At 37.6% G+C, this 25,262-nt stretch overlaps 1 protein-coding gene across 6 annotated transcripts in view; it reads right to left on the bottom strand.

Annotated features, from left to right (window-relative positions):
* Positions 1 to 25,262, bottom strand: part of PTBP2 (polypyrimidine tract binding protein 2) — a 202,983-nt gene that overhangs the window by 22,926 nt on the left and 154,795 nt on the right. For 3 of the 6 annotated variants that reach the window (XM_059478047.1, XM_059478045.1, XM_059478044.1), the window contains exons 1-3: positions 20,887 to 21,027; positions 19,298 to 19,328; positions 8,229 to 8,304 (exon numbers count right to left, since the gene is read on the bottom strand). In XM_059478047.1, the coding sequence (XP_059334030.1) occupies positions 8,229 to 8,304; positions 19,298 to 19,328; positions 20,887 to 20,894 (115 nt within the window). In that variant the 5' untranslated portion in view covers positions 20,895 to 21,027. Of the gene's footprint in view, positions 1 to 8,228; positions 8,305 to 19,297; positions 19,329 to 20,886; positions 21,046 to 25,262 lie in introns of those variants that run through there. The other 3 variants (XM_059478043.1, XM_059478049.1, XM_059478048.1) reach the window with 3 other exon arrangements.

Raw genomic sequence — 25,262 nt, forward strand, 5'->3', positions numbered from 1 at the left:
TCCTGTTCCATTAATGAAGTGTGTATCATACACTAAATATGCATGCATGTACAGAAGTGAACTTTTAAAGACATTCATGGAACAAATTAAATTTAGCTTTTAGGAGAGTTATTGAGAGATTCTGGCACTGTATGACACCTCTCTTACTGTAGTCTCTTATTTGTCATTATAAATGGTACTTCTCGGCTGAAGATGCATCATTAAATTGCACTTGGGAATAGAAAACCACATTTATGACATAGGAGCACAACTTGTTCAGAGTCATTGAAAGGTGAATTTAACTACTGTTAAAACAACAATCTCATCCTCTAACAAATTTTATTAGCAGAATCAGTGTCCATAAAGGTTAAAAGCCAAGTCCAAGGGGAGCAAGGTACTAGAGGAGTAACATGGTCTTTTGGTAGAAATAGAGTCTATGTCTAAGCAGCAACAAACCTGAAAGAACCTTCCCTATACAGCACTTAACACAAAACGGCTGAAACTTGGGGAGAGGCCAAGGGATGTCGGAGGAGACCTCACAACCTGACTAATAACTACTGCTGAAACTGCTGTTAAACTGGAGACTCACTGGCAAGTAGCTATTTCATGATGTAGTCTGGCTTTCACTGGACTTGAAAATCTTGATCCAATTCAAACATTTTACTGCTAAAACTTTAACAAACATAAATATGCACTGAAAACAGCAGGCTACAATATTTGCATTGGGAGAAAAAGTTTTAAGAAGCACTGAGAGAATGACTAAAACACAGTGTTAGCTCTTTACAAATCAAGTTATAGCTGCAAATGCATAGTTTAAAAATATATATAAACCGAAAAAAATTAGAAACCTAGTTCTGAATCATAGAAACTTTTGGGTTGGAGAAGACCTTGAAGATCAAGCCCAACCATTAATCCTGCACTGCCAATATCCACTGAGCACAGGAATGGTTCTATTCAATTCAGACTATTGTAAAAACCCATGTTCTGTAACACCCATAGCACTGATCTGAGTCCTCTGCATCTCTCCACCAAGGAGATGAAGAATTCAGTTTCCATGTGATATCAGGCAATTATATCTTAACCAAGATGTCATCTTTACTAATTATATTCAAAGCATTATTCTCACATCCAAATAGGATACTACAATTTAAATATAATGGATACATAAGCCACATCCCTGCTGCATAGAGTTCCTTCAATTCAGCATAGATCAACTTGTTGAAATTGAATATTTACAGGTTGGCAAAGCCTTTAAATGGTCATAATGTGAGCAACTTGGGTCCTGGCATTTTCAGTGAGAAACTCCTATTTTATTAAACAAAGAAATAGGAACCTATATAAAAAAGGAACAAAATGAACTGCAGTATACACAAGGCATATTTTAAGTCCAATTCAAGCTATGAATATTCAATGAAACCCAGCAGTTTTTGCAGAAAAACTGTTCTTTAAGTTCAGCCTAAGCTCTAGCAAAGAACGAATAGCTTACTATCTGATAGTAACTGATTTTGAAAACATATTTTAATAAAATTTCATCCTAGAGGAGCTTTTCTCTGCACTTTTTAAAAAGAAATATATAAATATGACCTAAGAGTTCTGAGACCTTTATTTTAGATGCATAATTTTTCTGTATCATAAACTTTTTTCGTAAGCACACAATCTCCTAATACAGAAATGTAACTCTGTGGGTACAGGTAAAAAAAATTGGATACAACATAAAGTTGCTTTCACCCATTAGTTCCTGAAAAGGGGAAAAAAAAGTAAAAATTACTACAAGACACTGGCTATAAATTCCTGCATATCTGCAGTAGTGAAATAATATATAAATACACACACTTCCTGCAGAAATCACTCTGGTTCACAACTGCCAGTACATACCAACAACCAATTAAAAAAAAAAGTAACTTTCAGTTTGTACATACTAGAGAAAAGAAGCTTAATAGCAGTAGTATTCAGTGCTGTTCTATGCAGAAAGCACTTCTTGCTTTACCTTGGCTAAATATATGTGATTTCAGGTTATCAACTGTAGAACATCAGACACACATCCAGACAGGAAATAAGTGACTAAGAGAAAGGCAATGCAAATGAAGATATCTAGTTTATTAGACAAATAGTAAAATGTTGCACTGGCTACTGAACACAATCATCTGCCTCAACCAACCAGTAACAAACTGCAGACAATCACAAATTGTGTAACAGAGACCACTGTGGTTTTATTTCTGGAAAGTTCTTTTCTTATGGAAATTTTTCCTATCCGTATCCTACCCTGATGTGATAGAATGTAGGAAGGGAGCTGACCAGTGACCTCACCCAGGCTCCCAAACGCAAATACACAGGACTTTTGCTTTAGCATGTAAATCATCAAAAGTTCAACCTAAAGATAAAATCTGGAATTCAAAATGTTTGAAAGAACAAGAAAAGGAGATATACACTCAAAATACAATAAAAATACATAGAATATGAAGTTGTCTGAAGTCCACATTTGTTAACCTTGAAGGTTAGATTACACTGGTCAGGGTTAATTACTCTTTTGTTAATAGGGTTTTTTTGCTGTTTATCACAGACATGAGCCATGTACATACAAAAATCTTGATCAGCCAATATTAAAACTATCTTACACTACAAAGACTATTGCTTAAGAGGAATTTGAGCTTAAATAAGTAAGCACAGTAAAACAAAGAAAACTTTAATACAGTTTTTAAGTGGCACATCTGCACATAGACTGTGCCTGTTTCAAAATGCACTGAGTTTTCTAAGCACTATGATAACACATTTACAGTATGGTATAGTGGCTACAGTTCAATGCACTGCAGTCTAACATGAATGCACCTAATTTGGTCCTTAAAAATATGTAAAAATACCACAGGCTAGAGTGAAATCCAACTGAAGCAGAACAAGGAGTTACCAAAGCATAGCAATGCAGACAGAAGTTACCCAAATTGATAATAACAGCCACATTTTATTGCTCCCATCTGGAGATTTTTCATTTTTGTATGTTTCTAAATCTGTGTATCTGTAGAAATATGTAAAGTATACAGTATTATTAAATTACAATATCTTCCAGTCACATGTAATGTACTTCTTAAAATCTTTCAAATTATTAGTAATTGTAATCAATTTAAAAACTTCAGAAGTAAATTACCTAAGTTTAGGCATCATTAATTTTAACTAATAACTAATTTTACTTAATGTGCTAGCAAAAACGGCACATCTATGACACATCTATGTTTACTGCCCAAGTTAAATACAGCACTTGAAATATTATTAGTTTGTATGCCTCAGTGCTAATTATTCTGTTAATACAATGAAGTACCTACCAAAGTCACTCCTAACATTCCCTGCTAATTAAGTAAAAACAAGATCAACAGTATCATTCAAAGCTCCAGGAGTTTGGTGAGCTCAGCTGCAAAACGATTTTGGAACGTTTCTACTGATCTACTTTAAACACACAAATGTGAACAATGAAATTGATGGCAGCTGCAACAAGAAAACTTGCCAATTCTTCTTATCTTTGACAAGCCAATTTTCATAAAACCTTCATCAACATCTTTCACTTTTTATCTACATCCCTTAAAAATTTTACCTTTTTTGTATGTGGATTTCAGCAAGGAGTTCATGGCATGAGCATCTCCACACAGATAACTCTTCCTACAACTTCCATTAAGCAATCCTCCATCTTGAACAGCCAAAGCCTCACACCAAGTTCAGTGAAAAAGTAACGCCTTTACAGAGGTTACCCTTTACACAGGAAACAACTTTTCCAGTTTTGAAGGATAAGGGATTTTTTTTCCTTGCATTTAAAATCTGCAGAATAAACAACTATGTACTTACTGAACATACAGCACTGAAAGGTAAAAAAATTATTTATGTACAATCATTTGCAATCTGCCTTACTAATGTCTTCAAAACCATTAGCGATGTCAGATTCAGCAATATGTATTTAAAGATCGTGGTTTCAGCTCTGGTTTCTCAAAATCCTGTTACCAAATCATATTTTAGCTTACTTAAAGAGCCTTTCTAGTCATTGTGCGCCAACACAAAAAAAATTAACTCATGGATCTTTATGAGAAGATTATGCTCTCTAAAGAAATGAGAGTCAAGCAAGATAGTGGAAGAAAATAAGAACAGACTTTGACAATATTTTCAAAAAAAGCTAAAGGAAAACTAGCTGTACTTTAAGCAGTAGTAAAAGGCCTGTAGTTCTGAGAACACAACTTTAATATACTCATGTCAGCTGGTGTTAAAAACATCAGAAACTTACACATGTAACATAACAAAAGAACTTCTTAAGCTTAGATATTTGCTGATCTTGCACTTCACAAGCTGTTCTCCCTTGCTACAAATTCTAATCTAGTGTATGGGATCCTTCACTTAATAGTTACAGAATAATATTCTGCCATCCTGTCCAACCTGGTTCAGGAACAAGAATAAATCTTGTATATTTAAATATAAACAGTTAACTAATATGAAATTCCTTACAATAACAGTAATCAAATTCATCCAAAACAGTGCTCAGAATTAAGAGATAAAAGTCATCTTAATCCAAGTGTAGAATTCTGCTCCTTTACAGTCTTAAGACTGCTCTTTTACAAAAGACACACAAAGTACCTAAAACAGTAACTTCACCTGTAGTGACTGCTATTGTACCCTGCTGTCACCTACACAGTCTGGAGATGGATACAGATGACAAAACTGTTCAGAAAAGGCCCAAGGAACAGGCCTTGCATTTTGAATCATGTCAAACATGCTGGCCTTTTTTAGAGAATTACCATTGGTTCAAACTATCAGTAAGAATGCAAATCAAGCATTTGCTCACCAATTTCACAAGTTTCTTTCACAAAGAAATAGGAAAGGATTCATCTGCAAGACTCCCTATAGGGCAGAGAAACCATTCCTCTTTCATGCCTTTCACTAGGAGAGAAGATTAGAGCAAAAGTATTCATAAAAGCATTAAAGTACTACAGTATTCTCACTGAATGGCAGCTGAAGCTGAATTAAAAAAACAAAACAAACAAACAAAAAAAAAAAAAAACAACAACAAAAAAAAACCCCACAACTCACTAAAGGAACTCTTCCTATGATAAAAAGGTAGGATGTTCATTTTTAAAAAATCATCTCCAGTCTCATCCATAATGACACTGCCCTCAGTTCCACCAAAACCCCTCCCTTCCAAGAAAAGGTAGGGGTTTTTTTGACAACTTAGGCATTTTGGTTTAGGTTAATATTTTTATAGCAGAGAGAGAAATGAGGCTGTGATTGACAAGACTTTGTTCAAAGTTTAGGCCTGCTAAGGCACTGCTATTGATAATTGCTTTTTTGACTGTGTACACTTTCACCAATAGAAGGCCCAGAGGATTACAAAGACAAACCACCTCTTTCTTCTGTTCTCCCAGCTACCTACTTAGAAAAATATCACAGAATCAGATATTGGAAATATCACAGTCAGAACCAGAATAGGTTTCTATATTCTCTGGGAAACAATGGCCAAACCTCATAAGAATACCATGACACTTCCCAACCCTAAGAATGAAAGGGCAAGAACAAGTATTAGTTTTACATAGGCAAGTATCGACAACATGTCTCATTTACAAGGGACTTAATAAATGATCACAGGGTCCCTGAAGCCCTAGAAAATTTGGGAAAGATTCATCACCTTGGCTACAGAAAAAAATAATTGTTTAATTGACTGAAGTTTTAAATTCTTCTGAAGAGAAAAAGTAATAGCAGAACTGAAAGGAGGACATCAATTCAGATAGAAAGAATACTTGAACTCATTTGGCTTCTGGAAATGGCTACAAAAAAATTAACACAGGCTTCAATTTCACATCTAACTACTTCTGAGGTTACAATCTGAACTTGTAAACAGTGCAAGTCTGGAAAAAGTACTTCCTGGTTCACAGTAAAAAAAAGAGCTATGGGAGGATATATTCAGAAGCTGAAGAGCAGATTTATCCTTCTCTACAGGGGTTTTTTGTGCTACTTCAAAAAGACAAGCAGAATGAAATTTGAATACAATACCAAGAAAATGTTTAAAAAATAGAACACCCAAAAATAGAACACTAACTAATCCCCTTTTTACAGACTGCTGTAGAGAATGACTTGAACTACAGCACTGCATTCAGACTGTGAGTTTTTGTTTGTTTGGAATTATTTTTCCACCAACCTTCTTTACATAATAATGAATTTATATGAAACTTTTAAGGACAGGCATCTGATATTACAGGAGCCAGATCACTACTCTAACCACTGCTGCTAATGAGATTGTTTCTTGAGTTATGGTTATGGATGTCAAAAAAACCCAAACAGAGAAACCCCACCCACACCAAGAATACTCACACACACAACAAACAAACTCCCAAAAATAAAACCCAAACCCTTAATCAGCTGGGAAATAAAAACAAAATGGGAAGCAATATAGCTGTTAAATACATCAAAGTTCTATCCCATAGATCAGCCTAATGGGATCAAAACATGTTTTTCCATTCTCACAATTTTTAAGGAAGAATTTGTATGTAGGGGCTGCTTAGACAAGCTTTCGTATTTCTTGTTTCAAAACCTCAAAATTATAATACTTATTTCAATTTTTTTTCCTTTACCTCCTTTTTCCTTTCATAAATTAATTTGCATTTAATTTCCTGGAACTAAAAGTTTATCTAAAAATATATTTATAATTTGGTAATGTTTAGGACTGGGTCCTGTCTTAATGTCCTCTGCTGATACCCAAACCCTTGGCACACAACTCTTTCCATAGCTGCTTCTCATTTAAGTAAAGCAAACTGATGAAGCACTAAATATCCAGGACTGAAGAGGACATCAAGAAAATGAACAAAAGAAGGACCTCTTTCAGAACCAGAAGGAAGGAAGAAAAACCGAGAAGAGAGACATATGTTCTGGGGTTCCAAAATGGCTGTGAATGCACTACACTGCACTGCATTTCTGACTCCAAAGTAATACCTAATTACTTACTCCAAAGTAATAACCTCGTCACCTTTGGTGACAGAACTGCCAGTGGAAGTGGCTTTGTTGTGCTGCCACACTCCTCCACTCAACACCACACTGTGTCTACAACTGTGCAATCACATGACTGATCAGTAAGCTGCTCCAAGGGAAAACTACTTTATTTTGTTAGAATAGTTTAATGCTGCATTAACTTACTCTGCAAGTGTATAAGCACTCCAACAGAAGAGTGTAGCAGAAATGTGGATTTGGAGTTTTTTCTGCTTGTGCTAAAGATGTAGGATGAGAAAGCACAGAGCCACCCATTCTGGCAAGAGTTGTCACCACAGCACCCTAATGGTAACATGAAATTGCGCCCTGAATCCCAACCTCTTACTAATAAATTAAAATGGAAAAAATCTGCTATTAATATCAGTGATTATTCTGCTGACCCCATGAATACAGAAAATCAGGCACAGTAGAACAGTGAAACAGGCAAGTGACTGGAAAGTGCAGCAACCCTCTATGTCATGAATTAACTCCTCCACATCTCTAAGGCAAGAGGGAAAAAAAAGAGAAAAAACGCACAAAAAAATTAATAGTACGGTAGAAAAAGAAAAAAGAGAAAAAGCAAGACCTCTGAAATGAGCTTTCCAAGGGAACTCAATGTACATTCAACATACAGAAGCATCAAGTGCAAGAGAAGGCATTTTAGTGTGTGCCAATTAATGAAAAAAACCTTTCTATCTTGCATCACCAGAAAACTGATTCATGAACAGCCACAGTCACTTTGCTCTGATATTCTACCACTGCAATCTCAAACTGAAGGAGCAAAGTGAAGCTTCCTGCTTGAGCAGTGACCCAGAACTCTCTCTTCCTGAATCCACACTGCATTATCAAACTGGCACAGTGGTCTTCCCTGTAACACCCACACTTGTGGATGACCATGAGTAAAGAAGTTGATGTCACACAGGAACTGGGCTCTTTACCTTTGCCTGAGATTTTACTGGGCTGTTTACCTTTGCAGCTGAGAGTCCTTACTTTAAAGGTAGCTGTTCAAGAGAACTGTGATTTTTCATCCCATCACCCATCAACAATTTTGTGTGCAGACATCTCAAAGTTGCCTGTAGATTGTGGGATTATTCTTCTCAGACACCCAAGGTTTGTAGGAAATACAAAGTCACTATATCCTAATATAAGCCAATAGTTTATCCCTCTATAGCACAATGGATTCTCATTTGGTGTTCTCCCCTTGTAAACAGGAAATGAGTCCAAGTATAAATGATAGATTTCTCCTTTGAAAGGGCATCACTTACCAGTAACTACCATGCTGCTCATGTTAGAGTTCGGGCTACTGAGTACACTGCCTGAAAGAAGTTCGTCAGATCCTCTCTAAAAAGAAAGAGACAGTAAGAGATTTTTTTTCCTCTATTTTGTGATTTTTAAAGATGATACTTCCTCTTTTCAGATAAGTGCAACAATTTGAAATCTAAGTAAAGCGGAATATTTACATGGCAAACTGAAATGAGAGCAGCTTAAGCACAGTTGTTTAACCCACCACTGAAATAAAGCCATCTCTGGACACGATGAGAACTGCTGAACAATAATTTTGTCCAGTATTTCAAATTAAAATATAATTAAATAAATTTATTCTACTTCAATAACATTTAAATTAAGTTTTAATATTTTAATACACATATATATTAAACTATTATATCTAGCTGAAACTACAAGGGAAATCTATGCAGAAAGAAATATGGAGTTTAGCTCAATTTTAACACCCCTATTTAAAAACAAATATTTAATGATCACAGGAAATTAAATCAGTTTTCATTTTGGGGACATTCATTTTTTCTGCAAAACACAACTTAGGGCAGGGAATTACATCTCCATTGTAGTTCTTAAAACATGAAAAATATAAATTAATGAACGACTTAAAAGTGAGCTGCAAAAATCAGGAGGGTTTGTATTAAAACCATACAAGATAACCCTTTCCACAAATGGTAAGATGGGCACTTGACAGAGCTGAAGAGGCGCTTCTTTTCACACCTTGTTGTTTCTTTTTTTCTTTTATGCCCCAACCCTCTTCATTCTCAAGACTCCATCCCTCAAAAAGCCTACAAATCCAGGTCACTGCTAAAATGACAATGAGGAAAAAAAAAAGTTTCTACACATCCTTATTAAAATAAATGTGTTTAATTCTGTTGTGGACACTACAAGAGAATCAAGAATAGTTCATGAGTATGTTTTACAGGGCACTTCATAATAAATTCATCTGAGACTATTACCTTCATAGACAGCACAGTTAAAAGACTTATAAAAATCAAACCCTTACCTTTTTCTCATACTGCACTTTATTTGTGTCCACACAGAGAACAGTATGTTAAAGTTTATATACGTGTACACACATATAGAGCCATTAAAGTTTACTTGGTTTTCAACATCAGCTCTGAAGAATCTCTATACAGTTTACTGAATGCTCTAAGCTTGTAAGGGTACATAGCAAGCAACAAAGCTGTGCCTATCAAATGAGCAAGAGTTTCTTTAAGATTGCATCATTCCTAATACCAAGACCAGATAGAACCATGAGAGGGACTATGTGTTGTTCTTTTCAATGCAAGGATGCATTTCTAAACAGATATAACTAAGAAAAATTTAGCTGGATAGAACTGAGAAGCAATTTATAGGCAAGTTATAGAAATTCTCTGTTTTTCTAACTACACTACTTTCTACTACTGATGTAATATGCAGGTGTAAGTTGAAACAAACATTCTTTCCCTTTCATGTTCTACTTTATCTAACATAATATTGGCAAGGGTAGAATGCTGCAAAGCTGAAGTTTACTAGCAGCATTAGGTTACTCAGTGGTAAGTGCTTGCAATACCCATCTGGCTTTGCTTGGGAGCCCCTGTCTGCAGCCGGGCCAGCCCAGCTGAACAGGCAGAAGCAGCAGCAGACACTGACTCTGCATATAGTCCAGCTGATTAAGATCATTCACCAGCAGTTTTTCCCCCTTAATAAAACATGCATAAATTTGTAATGGTACAGCAATTACTACATAAACAGCTGAAGTAACCCCAGTACCAAATGAATGCTCTTCCCAAAACCTGTAGGAACTTCACAAATCTGAAAAATTTCAGATTTCAATTGAAATCCAGCTTCAGAAAGTTACTTACAACAGCAACTGCTGAATGAAAGAGTGCAAGAATGATTATATAAACTTCTGGTTCCTAGTAAATCTGGCTTTCAAAAAAACTGTTAATTACTTAATCCACAGCAGAAAAATCCAAAAGGAGCACAAATTACTCAGAGTAGATATTCAGTTCCTGTATTTGTGTTTCATGAACAGTTCTCTCTTCATTTACAAACATATCATTTTACATTTCATGAACACCTTCACAGTCAATCACAAGACTTTGTCATTGCACTTGGAAGTTTTAACATTTTTGCTTCCGAAGAACAATTAAATGTGAATTTCTTGTGCTGGCCTGTATCATAAAATCTACACTTGTCTTATCTGCATAAATTAGTGTTCAAAAGTCTGATTCACATAGGTACAGGTTCATACATGAAATGTTCTTCCAATTCCCCTGTGAAATCACAAATGCATAGCAAATCTCTATAACCCCTGTATGTATTTCCCAAGCTTTTGGTCAAAGAGCTCTCTTACCATGAGTGTAATGATCCTATAGATATACATGCTTATTTTTCCTAATTGGTTCTTAAGCAGCCTAGATCCTTCTGTACTTCAGTATGTAACTTTAGAATCTGCCCTGCAGCAAAAGACACGATGGAACTTGGATACAGAGTGGTAAATTACAAAATCAAAAGCAGTACCTGCCTGGTTTTTGTGATTTACTTCAAAAGGGTTGTCTGAAGATCTTGGTTGGCTAGTAAAGCAAATTCATATAAGCATCTAAAGTAAGCCAATGTGTGCTCTTAGACTGCCACTACTGTGTAACACAATCCCTCCCAAATTACATAGACATAAATACTTATTTTACTTACATTTATTCAGCAGAGATAAGGGAGTATTCAATTTGTGGTTTGGGTGCTTGGTTTTGGTTTTATGTGCATACTCTTTTAGAGGGTGCTAAGCCAAAAAGGACTAACACCATGCTCCACGAGCAAAGCTTTTCATCACTCTGCTATGTCACACATGAATTTCAAAATCACATCCAATTTTCCAAGCATCTCAAATATTTAATTAGTCTCAATCACAGAAATTCTGTTAGTTGAATGGTACAAACCTTTAAACTAAATTAGGTAATTGTATTGAATGTTTCAGAGCTAAGGAAACAAAACTGAGATATTTGAAGAGCACACAGAATCAGACTCAAGGAAGGAAGATCCAACAGCAACATTCACTTAACTCTTTTCCCTGTCTGTGCAAACTGCTGTGTTCTAAAGAATCAAAGCAAGTTTGAGATTGTAAAACAGTACTGAAGATCACAAATACAGAGATGGAAAAAACATTCTCATCTAAGTTATAACAAAAAAATAAAAAACCACACTATGATTACATTTCACCATAAACTGCAAAGGAAAGTTACTGTAAAAGCAACACGGTAGAGACTAATTCAATATCCATTTTAGCATGAGGCAGGGAGATTATTAAGAACAAAATAAGAAGTACAAACTGCTATTATACTATTAATACCTCATCTTCTGACATCTAGACCTCAACAGCACCAGTCTTCAATGCCATATTTCTATTCCTAGCAGTGTCAAGAAGATAAATTTACATAAATCTTCCAGAAAAACCAACAACTAACTGCTCAGATCAGAGCTATCTATACAATTTCTTTATGAAACCAGCATCTACCAAAATATGAGTACACAAAATAAACAAGGAAATTTCCAGGCTAACATCTTGCAGCAAGCAAACCCTGAATTTGTCACAGTCAATACCACCCTTTCACTTCAGCCCATGTTATCAGCCCCTTATCACCCCAAGACCCCATGAGAGCATCTCCATGCATGGTGGGAAAACATCATGTTTAATGCACGGCGTCAATCAATGGATTTATGTAAAACTGACATGTAGGACCACTTTCAAAATAGACAAAAAATAAACCAAATCAGACTTTTAGTGCATATTTAAGTGAAAATTCAAAGTTATATATACAAAAATTATGTTACATACTGTAAATTAAAGACACCACTTTGATGTTTTAGCTAATTTCCCTAAGTGAACACTTATTTCTTACACTGTCACTTCTGCAATTTACAAAATCAATTAAACAAAGCGAAAGAAGAAGCCCCTAGCTCAGCAAATGAATGTCCCAGGTCTTTGCTTTAAGCTAACTCAAAATCCTTCACAACACAAGCTGGATTTACATTGCAGAATTTCAGATTTTTTCCCTCCATTAAAGACTATTATAAAGCTTTGTGCTATCACAGGTTTTATTACGTATCTATATAATTTCAGGAAGTCATTACAGTCATACTATGCTTCCAAGCTAATTAAAAATATACTATTTAGAAGTCTTTGCAAACTATTTGCCTCATATTCCAGATTAGGCTTTAAATACTTAACACGTTCCCCAGATTTTATTACATCCAAGGGTTTAGTCTTTTATGCACCAGAATACTTTTTGACAACTGTTTACATCAGAGACACATAAGGTTTTTTTCCCCAGTAATTCAGGGCTATGGAGACTGATCAGAAGTCTTGGCTAAACCTAACCTAGCAGTGTATTACAAACAGCATGTGTAGAAGCACTACAATACTCCTAGAAACAGTAAACAAGTGACTTCTAGAAACAGTTAACTTCTGTTAAACAGTCAACGGTATCATCTAAAAATAATTCTTAAACCTGCACTAGAAAATAAAATTACAACACTCAAAAATATTGAAAATACATGTTTTTTACAAATACTCTCATTTGTGGTGTTTATATTTGCTGATATTAGAAACCTCTCTCAAAACCTGGATGATTCTGCCCTTCCAATTTCCCTTTCTCTGCCTTTCTCCCCCCACCAAAGGAAAGATAAGTAAGAGAACTTCAGCTGCACTGCACATTCACCACAGTCATTCTCAGCCTACAGGCATGAATTTCTCAAGGCATATGACGAGCCAGGAGACAGATCTTGTGATTTAAGGAAATCCAACAGCACTGTAAAACACTTTATTTCTAACAACATCTGGGAGCAATTTAAAAGAAAGAGCCAGAAACCTGATGGTATGGGAGAGGAATAAGCACATGACAGTTTCAACCCAGACATTAAAACAATCTCCTCTAACAGTTACACATTGTAAACACACTGCTTCAATATCTGAAGTAACTTTGGGGACTGGATGTTAGAAACAACAGAAAACACACTTTGAACCCCCAAACACAGCATTTATAAACTTTGTTCAGTTTACATGTGGTGGATTAGAATTTAAAAGGATGCTTCGTTTCTAACATGATAAATTTTTATATGAAACACTGCATAAATATACCCTCACATATTCTTTTGTCAAGAAAAAACACATGATCTGCCTTATGCTCTGCTTATACACACAACTGTCAAAACACATAATCCAAACTACCCTGAGGAATTTGTTACACCTCTCATATGTACAGGATCACAGAATACCCATGCAGGACAGGATACATATTCAGAAGAAACTCCATGCAGGTTCATAATTATTTTACAAAGCATACAGTTTAATTATAAGCTTGCTGTTACTTCACCAGAACCTTACATGCATGGAGCACACCTACTTGAATAATTTTAAAGAATACACCATTTATCTATACTGGCATGAAATCAGTTGAGGTCATGAACTCCATGGGTGCTTAGTAACTCACTTATACCATCACTTGCTTTTCATCCAGTATTGAGTTCCCAAAAAAGGTTTGTGAATTGGCTACTGTTGCACAAGTATTACAGTGACAGAAAAATGGAATGCAGCTTGATTTGCTTGTGAAAACATGGCCTGAAGCTCTAGGAAATGGAATTAGTGCATGTTGTCAGAGGTGGTGCATGTGATTGCGTTTCTCTTTGTATAACCCCTCAATTAAGATGCAGAACTAAGTCTTCTGCTACAAATGAAAACTGCATGATTTCAAATAAGTGAAAGACATCAAAATTTATCAAACAGGTACACTAAAACTTCCTTACACACAGTGAGCATACCTACTAGAGAGAACAAACTAAGTTTCAACATGTTTCCTTTCTTCCTATTTTCAGCTTTTCTTACTTCTTCACATATATTACAGTGATAGAATGGGCATCAAAAAAAAAAAAGTACAAAGAAAAAAAGAACTGGAGTCAGATGTTCTGAGAATAAATATGAAAGCTATTTCAAACAGGGCCAATTTACAGAAGTTACTGTTATCAGATATCTTTACTGTTAATAGATATCTTTCATTGTAAGAAGCTATTTTTTGTCATTATGGACATGTTCCCCATACCACTGCTGGAAAAACAAATCCAGATGCCACTTCTAAACTTTTGAACATGGTCAGACTTCAGCCTTACTTCACTGCTATAATGCTCCACACGTCTTTTTTGCTGTTTACTGCTGCTAGCACAACTTAAGTATCTTAAATATTATTAAAACCAAAGGTTGTCTAAAAATATTATCACACCTAACACAAGATTAAAACACCTCTAAAATTCACAAACAACCCATTTTTCTCATATCACTGTGTCTACCAGCAATTATATTAGACATATAAGGTTAGTCCAAAACTCTAATACTAACATTTTAAATACAACAGAGTATCACATGGCATTTGTCTGTATGAATAAACTGATTTTTTTATCCTACCACTCCCTTCTTTTTAAGCAGCCAAAATTACAACAGTGAAGGCAAAAAATCTGAGAGAGTACAAAACTGAAAGGAACGGGCTTGTGAAATAAGTTTAGACTAAATTTTAGAAGTGGGAGTTTATCTTCTGACAACTTGCTAGAATCTGACTTTCAATCCTATTTTCATTATACCACGTACAGCTGAAACAAAAAGTCATGGCACATCTACAGTATCTACTTGTTTCCACCATGAACAAATTCTCAGTTATTACTAGCAAAAAGGTTCAGAATATAGTTTAGTAAGAGAAGACTACACCTCAGAACATGAGTTAAAAAACCGAAGCGGACAGTGATTCAAGAGTACTTAGACTGCTACTTGGTGTCCTCTCCCCTTTCTCCCTCAGTTCCTTTCTCTGTCAGTTCTCAGCTACTGTCCTTCCCCCATACTACCATATTCCTCCATGTTAAGTTTCAGTAACCAGGAAAAAGGGGGACTAAGTGATACTTTCCTGTTTGGAAAACTTCAAAAGTACAGGAAGTGTTTCTTAGCATGTTCTATCCATCCCAAACACAACCAACTAAACACATACCACCAATTCCCTCATCTCTTAAGCAACGGCCGAATCCCTGACCATGGGGGGAAGAAGGCCATCCCCACATCTTTAACCATTCTTTAACCATTCCAAAACTCTTCACAGGAATGAGCTCTCTCTCCTGGCTACAACTGGGGCTGTCCATGCTTGGCAGCTGAAGCTTGGCTTTTGGCCAGCATCCATAGCACCGTCAAGGTGGTCAAAAATTTCCCAAATGCTGTGTACCAAATAACACTCCAGGAAGAAATGGCTGCTTCTGTTCTCCTGTCAGATAGAACACCTCAGCCACTGTGAAACATGCAATGCACACACACAGAATGAGTCACTCAATTGTTCAAAGCCCATTTACTGCACAGCTACCCATCCCATCCAGGAGAAACATCCATCAGACTGAAGTGGCACACACTGAAACACAGTAGGAGAGATCACCCTCAATATGCACCCAACGTTCACCTAAGTTATTCCCTATACCTGTGTGACATATATTCCTTATGTTTTCATACCTATCCAAAGAGTCTTTTAATTACTCCATAGGAAAGATACATTAATACTTCATACATCAAATGGCTGAAAAAGGCTCTATCACACCAAGTGCCAATCAGATATCAAGATTAAAGCACGGTAATGTAAAGAGAACACAAGAGAACAATTCAAAGTACAGTTATTAGATGTTGATGCTCAAAACTGTATAACCACAGAGTAACTAAGGACCTGATGTAATAAGAGCAGAGCAATCCTAATGTACTTTTTTTTTAAAAAAAAGCAAATATCTTATAGAATATGATAAATTTTTGAAATTATGCACAAAGAAATCTATAAAATGTATAAAATTTCTCCAGGGAACTGAATTTTTTTTAAATTTATGAACTATGTAAATATTACCATTCCTGGAATCCTCAACTCTCCTTTATTCAAGTATACTTTGCACAAACTGCTCATATACAATGCAAGTTCACAAATCAGCATCAGACAGAGAGCTAAAGCTCAGTCCTTCTTGCATTATTTTGCAAAATGTAATGTAAGGGGTGAACTGTGTGCAGTGACATTTCCCTGCCTCCATGAATTCTAGGTAAGCAAAACAAGACATTACGGACCAAATCAAGTATGAGTTATCTCATTTGTATTTACAAGATGACTGGGTTGTGACATGTTCTAATGCTTTCAGAAATTAAAGCTCGCTGCTCCTCTGACAGATTTGAGCGAGGAAGCGTGTTCCCACTGCATATTTTGAATTGCACAAATCCTCACATTTATTCTTTGTAAACCAAGTTCTCAAGTTGTATTCATCATTTTTTCTAGCTCCATTTTAAGTTTTAAGTTTTGTACTGGTTTCTAGTGTTAATTTCTGGTGACTCAACATGTAAATCAAATGAAGACCAAACATCAGATGAACAAGAATGTTTTAAAACAATTGAAGTACACAATACAAATAAATGGTATAGTTTCAAATTTATCCCTCATTTGTAGGTAACTCTGATTATAAAACTGTTAATAAAGCATTATAAGGAAGCATTCCTTTCACTTTATACTTGCCTTGACCACATGCAGTCCCCTAAACTACAAAGTCCTCCTTTAATGGAAAGACAATACCCAGACTACAATAATTAACTTCTCTTACTCTTTTAGAATTTTAAAGGTATAACGTGCATTTTGTTGTTTAAGAGAACAACCAGGTAGATAACAGTTAATGTAACTTTTAAATTTGCATTGACACGACTGATGATGATAAAATAAAGCAAATTTTCCAAACAGAAGAGTCACATGTCACCATCCATTTCTCTGAGTATAATTGAATATATCACAAACATGTTTTGCAAGTGATCAGCACATACACTCTAAGTGAAAAATATCAGAAAGCATCAAGTAAAAGAAACATTCTGGATAAGGCAACTTCTCACAGCTAAATCCCTGCCCACACCCAATGACTATCCAGTCTCAACAAAAGCAGTGTTGGAAGAACATTAAAATTGCTAATGCAACTCCTTGGATTCAAAACTTAATTCTTACACATTCCCACAGCACTCCATGAAAAGAAAACTTCCAAGGGAAGGCCAGATGACTGATCCCAGTTGTTTATATACACTTGACAGGCAAAGCATTCCTCAACTTGAAAACATCAGTCCATCAAGAGCAATGAATAGCCACCATAAGGACAAATGTTCCACATGTCCTTCCACAAAGCACGAGTGAAGCTGGCATTACATCACTATGCACACTCCATTAGACAGAAATCCCATTCTCCATGCTCAGCAGTACCTTGAGATAATTAAAGAAGCTCCAGAATACAATCCAGTTTATTCCTCCCATATTTAACAGCTTTCTTCAGGAAATCATCATCCTTATTTATTTGCACTACTTCCATGCACAGACTGTTTTCTTCCAGAAACCAGACAGCAAGTCCATTTTTACAAGCAAAAAGCACAACTTTTTGATACTTCTGAGCTTTTCCTTGTAGTTTTTAATCACTGCCTCCAATACACCTGTTTTGCCTTCTTTCTTACACTCATAATATGACTTCTACAATCAACAGAAGAAAGCAGTTACATCATCTGAAGTATCCTTATTTCATTGTCTGGCTACTATCTTAAAATTTGGTTCTAAAATGGTACTACCCACTTAGACACAGTTTGTAACACTCAAGTTCTCACAGACTGAAGTTACTCACAGTAAAGAGTAAAAGGGATACTGAATCAATTTACTTCTCCTGAAGTGACAAATGTTAGAATTAAAGATCCAAGTAATACATGGTCCACTTGAAACTACTTCTTCACTAGAAAGAAAAATTACTAGGGATAATTAACGATTTTAGATTTTTTGCCCTGAAGCTGTGTACATGGAGCACAGTTTGCTGCTGAAAGACTTGGAACATCCTCAGGTATCTCTCCAAACTACTAAATACATTGCTATGTTTTAATTAGTTAACACTTTGTCCTCCCAGGCATCAGAGAAAGAATCATGTCAGCTCTATTGTGCTTAGCTCCCACGGAAGTACCTTAACAACCACACTTTACTCATGATTCAGAGATGAGTTTAAGCTTGTCTCCAACAGTGCATGAACACATGGAGCTGGATGGGTGCAGAATCCACATAACTGACTTCTCACAGCCCTTCCTACAAGCAAGCTTACCCAGAAACATTACACAGGTAGATCCAACAGAACAGCTGCTGTATCTACAGGCTGACTGCATTATATAAGAACTAGCCCAAATCCAGCAGGACCAATACTGAATCTGAGCAACTGGGCCTTTCTAGACAAAGCTGGGCTGAGCAAGCAGCTAGCACTGATCAGCTCCAGGTGAAAAGGCAGGTACACAGCACAAGCTACAAAGTCTCTGAACAAAGACTTAACTGTATGCACTACAAAACTCCTGCTTCTACCACTGAAATACAATTCCTCTCATGCATTCATTGAAGTTCTCTTGTCCCATATCCCTTTGCATAAACATTATTTATCTACTACGACGGAGTACTGATCAAATTCCTGTGATAGATTTGAATAAAAAGCAAAATAAATAGTAAATTAACTGCTATTTAGAAGCCCTTTCCTTCTTATGAAAGTACACTAAATTCACAACTTAACTTGAGAAATAAAAGTTACAGCAAATACCCACTTCTGTGTCTACATAACAATTCTAGCTCCCATTTTTCTGTCCTCTTATAGATAGTCATTTATTTTTTCACTTCAGTGGGAACTGTTTTGAAACAAGGAGGGGGAGGGACAGAGAAAGTATGACTTTTACAGGCCCCATGGAACAATGTGGGAGTGGTGTTTTGAAAAAAAGTATGATAAATCAAGTTTCAAAGTAAGAAGCTGACACCACTGCATTAATCCAGAACCACTGTTTATAGTTCAGTGCCTAGAAAAGTCTTTTGTGTAGAGGCTCCAATTTACCTCTAGAGATTTTTGTTTAATAAAGCATACACGGCTGACTAGATATCAGCTCACAATGACCAGTTAATATCTTCCAACAGGCAATTACTGATGCTCAAAGTAGTTCATTTTGTATCAGCACTCTACCCCCTTATTTGTTAAGTGTACATCCTACCTTCACACCAACGGCAACATCAGTGACAATGCTGCAAAAAAAGAAAAAAACAAGAACATAAGTCACCCAATTTATCCTCATAAACCAAACTTTTCAATGTCTTGTAATGACAAAATTATGAGGAAACAAACAGGCAACAAGTTCCCCGAGCAAGAAACTATGCTCAAAAACATATAGGACTGGAATGCAAAAGAAACTTTGAAAAGCTACTGAGCTCCCACAGCTTATAGGCCTTTCCAAGAGTACAAAGTTTCAAGTAAATGTTACTCCAATACAGCACTGCCAGGAAATTTATTTAGGAAACTTGGGTTTCTGGACATAGGATTACAGGGTAGAAATAAAGTAATTTAAAAGTAAGTACAAAACTTCTTACATACATCTATTAACTAAACAGCTAACTCAGCAACATAGCTGAACCTTTGTTTGACCTACTCTTTGAACAGCAGAAAGCAATCTTTTTTTTTTTTTTTTTAATTAGCTTGGAAAAAACCCGCATTGGCAGCTACAACTGTACGAAATGTAATGAGGTACACCGATGAAAAACATTGCAACAGGTATGTCAAGGTGCATCTCCTCCTTAGAGCTTGTGACATCACCACTCACAGTGTACACCACAATCCTAAAAGAAACCTCAGTCCACAAACACATACACACAAAAAAGAATATGGGAGAGCATTCCACAATGCAGTACTCATTCCTAGTTCTCAGACAGGATTTGTAACTCCTACCATTATAACCACAACCATAAAAAGCCTTGGGAAGTCTCACAGTTGAAAGGTTATATATGCTTAAAGCATACCAAAGAGATGGCTTCTCTATTTGAAGCAGAGTAAACAACCTAATGGGAGGTTTGGAAGCTGAAAGCTGTTGTGTTTACACTGAAGGCTACAGCCAGCAGCCCCGCTTTCCAGGTGCAACAAAAAGCAGGCCTGGCGTGTGGTGCCTGCCCATCCCAGCCCCTACTGTCCCCTAATGCCGACTGCTTCCAACCTTCCCTTCTTTGGTTTTTACAGCCACTCCACTGTATACACAAAGGCATCTCTCCACCTGGAGAGGGGGGGGAAGCCGAAGGGCTTATTAGGCAGTTTCTGAAAACAAAAGAGCTCGACATCTGGCTCCTGCTGGCATCGCTCCTCCCCGCCAGCCAGCTCCAAAACAAACCCGAGCCCAGCAACGCGCCCCTCCTCGCCCCCTGGCCAGAGGAGAGATGCCAAAGGCGGGGGGGCAGGAGGGAGCGAGAGGCTCTGAGGGTCGAGGATGAGGGCAGATCGCCCCTTCTTTACATCGGGACTCGCCGTCTCGGGCACTGCACTTAATTAGGGGGCAGCCCGAGGCCCTCGGCGATTTGAAAGGGGCACCCTACAGAGGGGCCCGCGTTACGGAGAGGCTGAGCCCGTCCGGCCCCGCTCGCAGCCTGCGTGGGGCCTCAGGCTTCAGCTGTCCCGCGGCGGGAAGCTCCTCGCTCCCCACACCCTCGGAGACGCCCGCCGACAGCCAGCGAGCGCCCGGCGCCGGGACAGGTGCCACCAGCGGCCGGCAGCACACAGCGCGGCAGTGCGCTCGCTCCCAGCGCCCCGGTGCCCACTCACCCGTCCATCGCCGAGCAGGACAGAGCGCGGGCAGCGGGACAGGAGCCGCGCACGGGGAGCTGAGAGAAAATGGCGGCCTGGCCTGCACGGAAACCGCCGAGCGTTGCCGAGTGCCGGGCTCCGCTCCGCGTCCCCCTCCGCTTCCGCGCACGCGCCGGCAGAACGCGCATGCGCCGTGCGCAGCGGTGAAGCTCTTGCCCTCAGCTGCCCGGCCCGAGCCGGCCCTTGAGGCGGCGCGAGCCGCCCCGCCCGCGGCGGGAGCGGCGGCGGCGGCGGCGGAGCTTAGCTTTCCCCGCCCGGCCCCGGCCCGCCCCGCCACCGCTCCTGCCCCAGCGCCGCGCCCGGAGTGCGCGGGGGGCGGCAGGGGCTCCTCTGCCCGTCGGCATTCCCTGCCGCCCGCCCGGGCTGAGCCGCCGGACCCCACTTGTTGAAGGGAGAGAGTTCCGGGCTTGGTCCCGGCCCTTCTCCTCAGGGAAAGCGATCAGAAGGACCCGCGCCGCGCTCCACCCCCCACAGGGAGCCTTGTGCCCATCGCTCCTAGCCTCGGCCGCGCTGTCCCTTCCCAGAAACAACCTGTTGACTATATAACTGATCACTAATACTAATAAACATAATAAAGAGGAACGTCCAAAGGAACTACTGCAGTGAATTGGGCTGTTTCTTCACAGAAATAAGTGTCTCTGTGGTTCTCTGTAAACTGTCATGTCAGGGTACAAAATACGTGGCTATTGCAAAATACACATTTTCTCCTCATTATCTTTTGCCAGATCTCAGTGTTTCATCACAAAACTTCAAATGTTCGACACGTTTCTAAGTTTCCTAGAAAAGCTGTGCATGACAAGACCCTGGATTGCACTCAAACAAAAAAGTCAAACTAAAGATTTTATACCTATTCGAAATTGTGATCCAAATGTTCCTGTAAGATCCCAAACCCAGAAGAATGTTTCAAAGTATTCAAAACATCTTCTGTGATTTCTATATTTTGATCTAGAAAAAATATCTAAATATCTTTAGAGAAGGTAGCCCATTACTTGATTGCATTTTTTGGAGTCTGCCATCAAAACTATTGCAATGAAGCCTGATAAAGAATTTAGGAACCAAAAACTACAAAACTATACACATGTCCATAACTGGAAAATTTTCACTATGCTTTAATACTCCAGTATCATCCTCTAGCTGACACCACAAATAACTCATAACTGGATTAACAATTAGGAGTGTGTACAAATTCTCATTCTACTCTGCAACTTTTTGTTGTTCTGTTCTGGAAAAGCCACTCTGATTCTCTACAGCAGTTTACTGATAATGCTTCCCCTTAATACCATTATCACTTGGATATGTGCAACTACTTCCTCTTTCAGAAATTGTCTTCAGCACCCATCACTGACCACTAGACTAAATTACTATTTATTCACTTTCTTAGAAAACCCCTCTTAAATATTTGATTTGCTGAGATTGTATCTAAAGCTCATCATGCCACATGCTATGCTTTAAGGGTTTTTTCTTCTACATTATGTTTTGGTTGTTTTTTTTTTAAGTCTGTGTTTGTAGCATTCTTTCCTGATTACAGGTGATAAAGTACTATGATCATGATAGAAAGTAACATTGAAGACATCAGAGACATAGGAGTGCATGTAACAATCTCCATAAATCCAGGGCGTATTTATATATTTACTCTCTCTCTAAGTATAATCCCTGTATATTCTGGCATACTTGCTAGGCTTTGCACCATTGGAGGTTGGGTTTATAATTGGCTGCTCTTGTTTTCCATTGCCTTTTGATGCCATATTGTACTGGGAATTTTTTTGTCTTTTTTCCCCCTTTTAAATCTAAATACATCTTATGTAATTTTGTATTGGTAGAGGTACTAATCCTTCCACTTCTTAGCAATTAGTGGAAAATCTGATTTCCATCTCATTTTTCCAACAGCCTAATTTGCTTACCTTCTTTGCCTTTATAGTAATGCCATCTTCCAACCTGGTTTTCTCTTCCGTAATATTTCTTTTTTCTCCTTCTTTCATGACACCTACAAAAATCTAAGTGAGCTAATACTCATTCAGTTTATCCTCAGAGTTAGAAGCTCTTCCACATAAAGGAGGCAGGGGAGTACCTGTTGAGTATAGCAGAAAGGACACTGGAACTGAGTCTGCAAATCTGGTTGAAATAACGGATGTGACTTTATACAGCAAAACTCTGGTCCCCCACAAAGCATCAATAAAAGTGATAATCAATCAGGATTTTACCTAGAGCATTTAATTTAAAAAGGGATAAAAAAGATACGAGTATTCAGTGCGTTTCTAATAAAATGCCATGGTACCCTCTTGATCAGTTCATGCAGTGTGGTGTTCCACTTTCCTGTTCATGTAGCTTTGCCTTTTTATACTATTAGATCATTTTTAGTACACTTCTGAATGCCTTGTGAAATGTCTGCCGCATTTGGAACACTGTGATAGCATCATCTGTTTATCTGGTTGTCTGTTTTCTCTGTTGCTAGAGTGTGTTTTTGCTTTGTCTTTCTCATGTTTCAGATAGTCAGAAAGAAATTGTTCCCAAAAAACCCCCTCTTGTCCTTAGGAGCTGTAAACTCTTTGCTGAAGTTCTGCATCAGATGTTTGAGAAGGCAGCTGAAATGTCCTGTAAGAGACAAGCATTAAGTAAAATACCTCGAGCAAAGCCCTTCACATTCAGTTGTTACATTACAAAGCACATGTAATGTAATGTGCTTATATACTCTATCCATTTTATTCTAAGTAAAATTTAAGTGCAGATACTATTATCAGCTGTTCAAAGTTCCATACCCTTACTGCTGCAACAATATCTTGTTTTCCTAAATAATTTCCTTTGATCATTGATACACTTAGATGTTTCACTTTGATCAGTTGTTTCCATTTTATTTCAAGAACAGCTAATAAATAACCATCTGTGTAGTTCAGTAGCGGTGTGAGTAGTTAATGATGTTTGCTTCATGGAAGATTGTAGGAATTAGAAAGCACACAAAGATATTTTCTGCTGTATATTGTCCCAGACTGAGTCTCTGGAGTTGCTGGGGATAAAACAGCATCCGCACTCTCAGAGAACAGCTTGTCCAGAGTTTGCCTGAGCACTTTTTGACATCCCCAGCACTCTAGGGCAACAAGTCTTGCAATTTAGGAAATCAGTGTCTGAAAAATATTTTCTTTTGGTTCTGTCAAGCCCACTGCCTGATAATTTCCTGTGATGTCCACTAGTTCTCCTTTAAAAAAAAAAAATAGATGGATCATTTTTTCTGTGTACCTCTTCTTGCTGTTCCTGAATGCATATACCTCCATCATACTGTCTTCAGTTATCTTTCAGCTGTTCTAGTAAATTTCATGTTTCCTCTATTAAAAGTTATTCCCTGTTTTCAATGATTTGTTTTGGTTTTTTTAATACCTTTCATAATCCTATTCTAGAAGACCAAAATGGTTTTCATTATTCAAGTTACACACTCAATGGCTTTATATAGGTGCATAATAAATGCTTTCTGGTTTCATATTATTTTTCTTTCTTATAACACCAATCTCATTTGCATGTTTGAATCCTACTGAGCCCTGAGCTGGTGTTTTCACAGAACCCCCCATAACTGAAGCACTCTTTGCTGTGTGAAAGCCATTTATTTAGATTCCAGGACTTTGCACTTATATTTTGGCTTGTTTTCTCTCTCACATATTACTTCCATTTTTCAGCACAGAATGTAACTTGCCATTTTATCATTCAGTCACACAGTATCATGACAGCTTTCCACAATTCTTCACGGTCAGCTTTTGTTTTTATTACCATGAATAATTCAGCATCATCAGCAAACTTGGTTGCCTCGATAATCACTCTTTTTTCCAGATCATTTAAGAATATGCTGAACAACACAGGTCCCTGTGGTACACTACCAATGACCTCCCTATACTGTAACAAAATAGAACATTTTTCTTGCCCTTCATTTAATATCTTTTATTAATCTAGTATTAATAACTAATAATTAACTGTTTAATAATATATCAAAGAATGTACCTGTTAATCTTGTGTCAGCTTAGTTTCTCTCAAGAGCTTTGGGCAGAGAACTTAAGCAAATTCTTTTTTTAAGAGAATGTTATTGTGGTGTTTCAATCAGACTATGCTAAAACTCAGTGATTCCTTCAAAGAATATGATGCTTCTTGCTATTAGAGGCACTTACACAGTAACAACTCTTCATTTGTCCTTATCTCCAAACAGCCCCATTCTTCAGTTTCCCCAAATTGTTAATGGTAGCGTTATTAAATGGTATTGCTTAGAACAACAGATCCTCGGGATATTATGGGAAAGGTTGATCATTTGGTTTACCAGTCTTTGTTATATTAAACCACATTATTCTATCTTAAGCCAG

This window comes from Ammospiza nelsoni, chromosome 9 (genome assembly GCF_027579445.1).
Source record: "Ammospiza nelsoni isolate bAmmNel1 chromosome 9, bAmmNel1.pri, whole genome shotgun sequence".
Taxonomy (NCBI): domain Eukaryota; kingdom Metazoa; phylum Chordata; class Aves; order Passeriformes; family Passerellidae; genus Ammospiza; species Ammospiza nelsoni.